The sequence below is a fragment of the Chrysochloris asiatica genome, unplaced genomic scaffold (genome assembly GCF_000296735.1).
Source record: "Chrysochloris asiatica unplaced genomic scaffold, ChrAsi1.0 scaffold00025, whole genome shotgun sequence".
Classification (NCBI taxonomy): domain Eukaryota; kingdom Metazoa; phylum Chordata; class Mammalia; order Afrosoricida; family Chrysochloridae; genus Chrysochloris; species Chrysochloris asiatica.
Window position 1 is genome coordinate 6903942 of NW_006408543.1, and position 7435 is coordinate 6911376.

At 46.5% G+C, this 7435-nt stretch overlaps 1 protein-coding gene across 1 annotated transcript in view; it reads right to left on the reverse strand.

Annotated features, from left to right (window-relative positions):
* SETD3 (SET domain containing 3) overlaps window positions 1-7435 on the reverse strand; it is a 77803-nt gene that overhangs the window by 9450 nt on the left and 60918 nt on the right. The window contains exons 7-8 of the mRNA XM_006839609.1: window positions 4930-4988; window positions 4087-4201 (exon numbers count right to left, since the gene is read on the reverse strand). Of these exons, the coding sequence (XP_006839672.1) occupies window positions 4087-4201; window positions 4930-4988 (174 nt within the window). The remainder of the gene's footprint in view (window positions 1-4086; window positions 4202-4929; window positions 4989-7435) is intronic.

The following is a 7435-nucleotide window of genomic DNA, read 5'->3' on the forward strand; positions in this document are numbered from 1 at the left end:
CACACCACACAACTACACCAGTCACACCACACCAGCCACACCAGTCACACCAGACAACTACACCAGTCACACCATACAGCTACACCAGTCACACCATACCAGCCACACCAGTCACACCACACAGCTACACCAGTCACACCATACCAGCTATACCAGTCACACTCTGACATACCAGTCACACCATACCAGCTATACCAGTCACACTCTGACATACCAGGCACACCATACCAGCTATACCAGTCACACTCTGACATACCAGTCACACCATACCAGCTATACCAGTCACACTCTGACATACCAGTCACACCACACCAACTATACCCATCACACCACACAGCTACATCAGTCACACTCTGCCATGCCAGTCACACCACACCAGCAACACCAGCCACACACGATACCACACCAGTCATATCACCACAGCATCTACACCAGTCACACCAATCACACATCAGTCACACTGCCACACCACTCCATCCCACCATTCTGTGCATGCTTTCTAGAGAGTTACAGTCTTGATTAAGGAATATAAAGAAAAGCACATTTTCTAGAACTGACAGGAAATCTGGGTGTGGATTCAATGCCTTAGATGCTGGGGTGTGGGGAAGAGGGAGGGAGGGAGCAAAAGACAAAGGGTGGGAGGGTGGGGAAGAGAAGAGCAGGCAGGCACGCCTATGCCAGGTGGCTCTGTCTCATTTCGGGACTGGCAAAGACCCTGTGACTCTACCCCAAACCCATTGCCGATGACCGACTCACAGTGATTGGATAGGACAGAGCACATCTTCCCCTTAGGGTTTCCAAAGCTGCCAATCTCTACAGAACCAGACTGCCACCTCCTTCTCCCTGGGAGTGGCTAGTAAGCTCGAACTACCACCCCTTTGGTTAGCAGCTAAGAACTTCAACCACCATGCCACCTGGGATCCTTGCTCCCAGGCCCTCAGCAGGGGCTCTTCCTACAGAAACCTGTCAATTTTGCACGGGGTCGGGGAGTACTTAGACTGAAAGCTATTGTTTCTGAAATTCAAATTTAACGGGACATTCTATAACGTTAAATTTGACAGCCGTGGAGAGGGGAGGAACCCAGTTAGTAAGTTCATGGATGGGTTTTTTAAGAGGAGGGTCGGGGAAACAGTAGGTAAGTTCTCCTGAAGCTGAAGGTCACGCAGGGTCAAGAGCCCTGTAGAACAAGGTAGAATTGCCCCATGGGGCTTTCTGGGCTATAATCCTTACAGGGACAGACTGTCACATAGGTCTCATTAGGAGTAGCTGGTGGGCTCGAACTGCTACTCCTTTCAGTTAGCAGCTGAGTGCTTAACCACTGCACCACCAGGGAACTAATACAGTAGCCTCTAAACCTTTCAGACATGCCCTCTGTATAAATGAACCATCTGAAGGAATGAAGCCTACTGCCTGTGCTTATTCTGAACAAATAGCGGAAGACCTACAGATGACTTCCTTCTGGGGTCAACCGGTGGCTACGACACACTGACCGAGGCCAGCCAGAGTGTTCCCCTTGGATGCTGTGAGATTTCCTCACGATTTCCCGTTTGGAACTGCTGTTACTGACTGCATTCTTTCGTTTCTGCCATCACACCCAGGCTTGGGAGACAGTGTTGGAGGCAGACAGCGTTGCTGGGTTACAAATTTCTACCTACTTCCTCAGTGACAGCCAAGGCAGACAGACAGTCAGAGAATGATCATGAAGACAGACACAGACAGAGAAGAGAAGCCTGAGTCTGCAGAGCTGAGGCTGGATTCCCGGCCCCTCACTGTTGAAGACAGAATAACTGTTCCTGTGTATAACACGCAACTTCAGGGTGCTCAGACAAAATTCCCATCAAGTGGTGTAATTATAGGGAGAAGCCGTTCAACAAAGGGGTGGGAGGGGAGTATGAGGGAAAGTCATCATAAAAGAAAGTGGACCAGCAGCCTGTACCAGCCAGTGGAAGAGGGTTAGCACCGTGTCTGCCAGAACCGAGGCAGGTAAAGACCACGGACCAGGACCACGGCTTGTTACCGTGAGCCACGATTTTCATTCTGAGATACACTAAACTAATGTTTCCTATTTATAAGGGTCCAGTGCTGAGCCTGCAGTGCCACGCCAGGACTCCATTTTACATATCTAATACATGCATGCACGCATACATGTAATACATGCATGCACCCACATACAATGCCTATGGGCATGTTTGCGTATACAATACAAATATGCATGTGTCTACATACAATACTTACGTGCATGTATATGCATATAACACACTTGTATGTGTTTACACATATAACACATGCATGTGTTTGCCTATATAACATATTACTGTGTATTTGCATATGTAATATGTATTTTTTGAGATACACTAGTTTTTCTTATTTGGGGATGGGGGAGTGAATCATTTAACCTCATTCATGTGAAAAACACCACAAAACCCAGTGTGCGTGTATGAGGAGCAGACCCAAATATGTGGGGGCTTCATCAAGTCTGTGGAAAGACAGACTCAAAAGATAATGGGATTCCTCCATGAACTTTTGGAAAAAGTGATGATGGTGATGGTGGTGTGTGTGTCTGTGTGTCTGTGTACACAGGCTGGGGCATCCAAAAGATCATGGAAAAATGGAATTAAAGATTCAAAAATTTGTGGGAAAACAGAATGAAAAGCTAGCGGGAATTTTCCACAAACTTTTTGAAGCCTCCTTGTATTAGTAAAATAGCAGAGTGGCACACAAAATCGAGGATATTACCCATAAGGTGGGTGGCTCTACCTAGAAACTATTAGTATGAAACTAAAAGGCCAACAATTACTCAAGGAGAAATGAGAAGTGAAGGAGGCAGGGAAAGTAGACAAGAATATAAAAGGAATAAACAGGAGACAATTAACGAGAAAGTTGATACACTGAGTAATTCATGTGGAAATTGCCAAATAGGAACCTAACTTGCTGTATAAAGTTTCACCACAACCTCAGTAAGATCATATTTTTTAGAAAAAGAAGACTATAATCATTTATTAAAAGCTATTTGAAAAAATTTTCAACTTTAATCTTACCAGTTGACCTTCTTTCTGAAGGAAACAAAACAAAACCAAAAGTCCAAAGAATATAAACCTTACTTGTTCAGTGAAATGAATCATAAAACCACTACTATTCCTTAGTATTACTGATCAAATTAAGCATATCTAAGTAAAGATAAGGCCTGCTGTGGCACTGTAGGATAAGCACTGGACTGCTAACCACAAGGTAGGCAGTTCAAATCCACCAGTCGCTCCTTGGAAGCCCTGGGCAGGGTCCGTTATGAGCTGGAATCGACTCAACGGCACTTAACAGGCTAAAAGCAAAATGATGATCCCACAAGCAGATCTTTCCTTTCTAAGATTCAAGAGTTGAGCGTACTTGTTGCTGGTCCTTTCCCCAGTTCCATAGAAGAATTCAATGTGAAATACTCATTTTCTGGTCTATTTCTAAGGCTGCTGATAATAACAAAGAAAGGCAATGTTGAGAAAAGGTGACGAGAACACCACATGCAACCAGTATATTAGCATAAAAGTTCAAACTATTCTGAAATTCGTCGTATTTCTATCTACTGAGATCCGGAGAGCAGACTTCTCCCCTGCTTCTCCCAAGGGCTCTGAGCAGAACTAACGAGGGTCTGGATTTTCTTAAGGTCCCTTCCCCCCCCCCACCAGGGACAGCCAACCACAGCTCCTGGACAACAGCTGAGTCGGACACACAGACACCAGTGACGGGCTGGAGAGCAGAGACACGAACGAGAGAAAAGTACTTGCTGGGAATACTCATTGAGAGCCTGCAAAGACAGCAAACAGAAAGCGAGGCGCGTGGACGGGACAATGCGAGAGAGCCGGGCTTCTACAGAAGAATGAAAGAGTGACTTTGGCTCTGTCTGCGGTCTAGGATGACTGCCCTGGCTGGAATTCTGCTCACTGTGGTATCTGAGAGGTGTCTACGGTTCTTACTCGGGTTTCCAGTTCAGGCGGTGAAACAAAACCACCAGTTCTCTTCTGATGGCGGGGGTCACAAGCCCCACCCCGGGAATCACTGAAACCTCCTCCCACTTGGCTCCCTGAGCAGGGGTCTCACCAGACCGTTGGTGTGATTGCACATGTCCCACAGGGGGATGAGGGCCAGGGTCACCCGGGAGCCGTCCTCTGTGGGGATCTGGTTTTGTCTTGTCATCACAGAGGACACAGCCCACCTACAAGAGTCAAGGCGGAAAAGTGGGAGTTAGGGTCCGAACATCGAAAGCCCTCTCTCAGGAAAATCACCAGAAATGTCGGGCTGTCTGATGGCTCAATGTCTCATTCATTTTCAAACCCTTTTCCCCTGAGGACCAAAGGAAAAACCAGCCAGGGGGTGGGGGGGATGAGATCTGTGGAAGGAGAAAGCCCACCTGCTGGAAGAAACAGGGAGAAGGCAGCTGGCCTGGCTCCCCAGCCCTGAATTCCTAGTGGGCCTTCTTTGCTAATCAAGCCGATGTCCCCACCTCGACGCAGACTGCGTGCATCTCCACCGTGGGCTTAAGGCCAATGGATGCTGGGCCTCCATGCCTGTGAAGGCAGTGTGTGGACTGGTAGGCCTTCATACTGTGTACAATGGGTCCATTGTCTTTCTGTTCAAAAACAAGTCCACTTCATTGTAAAACAGTCTACTTAACAGGAAGACTTCCTCAGGAACCCGCACACTGACCTGAACCTCAAGCGTCCTTTGATTCCCTCAACAATCCCCTACCTCTGCCCGTTACTGCCAGGGTCCACACCACTGAGCCCAACTTTCCAAAGACGGGCTGCCCCTGGCTTCCCACAGTCATAGCAGACCACTCCTGACCCAGACGTTCCCCTCGCGTAGGACAGCCCCCATCCAGTGCACACGCCTGCGCACACTCACATACACATGCTCACCCACACGCAGCGGCTCCCCACCAACCTGTAGTCCTCGTAAGTGAAAGAGTCCTTCAAGGGCAGCTTGTTGGCGTGAGGATGGGTCTGGGAATTGGAAGTTTGAGAAGACAGGGGTGAAGAGAGAAAAACGGGAAAACAAATCAGTCAGCAGAATTGCATTATTTAGCTGCTAACAGATCCTAACAAGAGCCAAATGAAGCAGGAGGCGTCCAGCCCCGCTCCCAGGGATCATCACGCTATTACGCTCTCATACATCACTGTCAACTTAATTTGTTGTGCCCAGCAGCCGCCATAAATCTGCTGCCTCATATTTCGATACGAGGACCCTCAGATACAGCACAAAAATACAATTTAAAGTAGTCCGACTTTACACACGGGTAGGCACGCCCAGGCTAGGGGCAGATCTGATCCCAAACAGAAGCCCAGAGTCTGGGCCTTGAGGGGCCTTTCCACCACAGAGGGAGACATGAGATCTCCTGTGTCCACATGGACAATGGCCACTGGAAATTCTTTCGTTTGTCTCTGACTTAGAGTCATATTCACAGGCAAGGGGCTCAAGTACAGATCACAGAGAAAAACAGTTTTGTGAAATTAAAAAATAAAATTTCCACGGCGGTGAGAGAAAAGGTATTTTAAAATGAGAATCAAAGTCTTTTCGTCTGACTCCTTTTAAAAATATTAACCCCGTCCCACCCCATCCTACCTCCCCGCCACGGACAAAAGAACAGTTGATAAAAATATCCCCAACTTCACACTTAACAGAAAATTTTAGACATTTCATATTCAGTCTTCACAACGCCCCCACCTTAGACCTCTCAAGCACTTCAAAACTTGGTCTCAATTAAGAAATTAAAGGCTACAAGTGTGCAACGTTAACCTCCCGCTTCCGTTACAGACTGACAGACAGACTGCAGTCAGCGATCAGAGGGACAAATGGAGCTGCTGTCCCCGCTGCTGTGAAGGCCCCCAGCTCCTCCAAGTGTAGTGGGCGGGTCCGCTTCACTCTGACACCTCAGGATCACCAGGGCCCAATCATTTATCAGCCCTTCCCATAATGTAGTTGCTGGCACCGGAAGCAGGACAGTAGGGGATGAGGGGAAAGTGGCCCTAACACACCGTAAATCAATTAGAAAACAAAACGGTTTGTGCGGTGGTGTGCAATTTTAGGCAATTACAGATGACAAAAGGCTGCCAAGTGGGTGTTGGCCCCACCCCCACCCCATGCCTGTCTCTCCCTTCTAATCCTGAGCCCAGTTTTAACTCTTTGGGAGGAAAGTCAAGATCTAAAACAGAATTCACGTATTCTCCAAAATGGAGTTTTGCGACAGTAAAAAAAAACCAGCTAAGGAACTATCTTTTTAGTCCGTACATAAAATAACACATCACCCAGGGCCAGGGTGGTTTCTCGTCATCATAGGAATACCTGGTTACTCTATCTGGGGAAAACAACAACAACAACAAAATCAATACCATAGTCAACTCTATCCAAGAGACGGAAACCCAGAGGACTAAATCACCCCAGTCCTTTCACTTGTAAAGGCTGAGAAGCTCCTGCTGAAAGGCATTCTCCCATTTCATCCCATTTTCATGACAAAGCTAAAGATCTAACAAAAGGGACCCACCCACCTCTCCCCAGTAGGATCATTAAAACAACCAAGGAAGGAAGACACATGGAATTCTTATGTTATTTCACTAATAAATGATGAACTTTCAAATGATCTCATCATCTGGTATATACTGTGAGTCCCCTCTCTTCTCAAACTCTAGGAGGTAAGAAAGCTTTGGTATTTTGCAATTTTCAAATGTTTTCATTCGCTTACACTGTGGAATTCACTATGGAAATTCGGAAGTTATTAAAATCCCATAATCACTGAAAATGACAAAAAAGAGAGCAAGAGAGTCTGATTTATTAAATATGAGAAAAGATGGCAATTTTCAAAATTGGACTGCTGAATGTCAAAATAAGTTGAGGGAGTGATCTCTACTTGCACATACCAGCCTTGGTCCTTACAAAATCTATTCAATTAATGAGGGTGCCCTCACCAGGGACCAATGAGATGGAAAATGAGTCACTCAGTACTGTGTGCACATGCTTCTTACCCAAAATTGAAGCCCATGCTTCTGAGGAAGTTGTGAGGAAAACTGGGGAGTGGGGGGGTGACAGGGTGGAGGGAGGTGGAAATGCATTCTTCAAATTAATTCTGAGGAGAATTTTGGCTGTTCTTGTTATTAAACGCTGTATGTAGGGGTATGTAGTATCTGCAGGGCCTGTGAGAAACACTAATTCTTAGCTAAGTTAAAAAACATTTATATACACACACACACACAATGTTGTTGTTGTTAACTACTGTGGAGTCGGTTCTGACTCAGTGACCCTACACAGGGTTTCCGAGGCTGAAAATCTTTACAGGAGCAGACGTCTCATCTTCCTCCCGTGGAACAGCTGGTAATTTCGAACTGCCAATCTTGAGGTTAGCAGCCCGATTCGTAAACAGTACGCTACCAGAGATCCTTTATTTTATATATATATA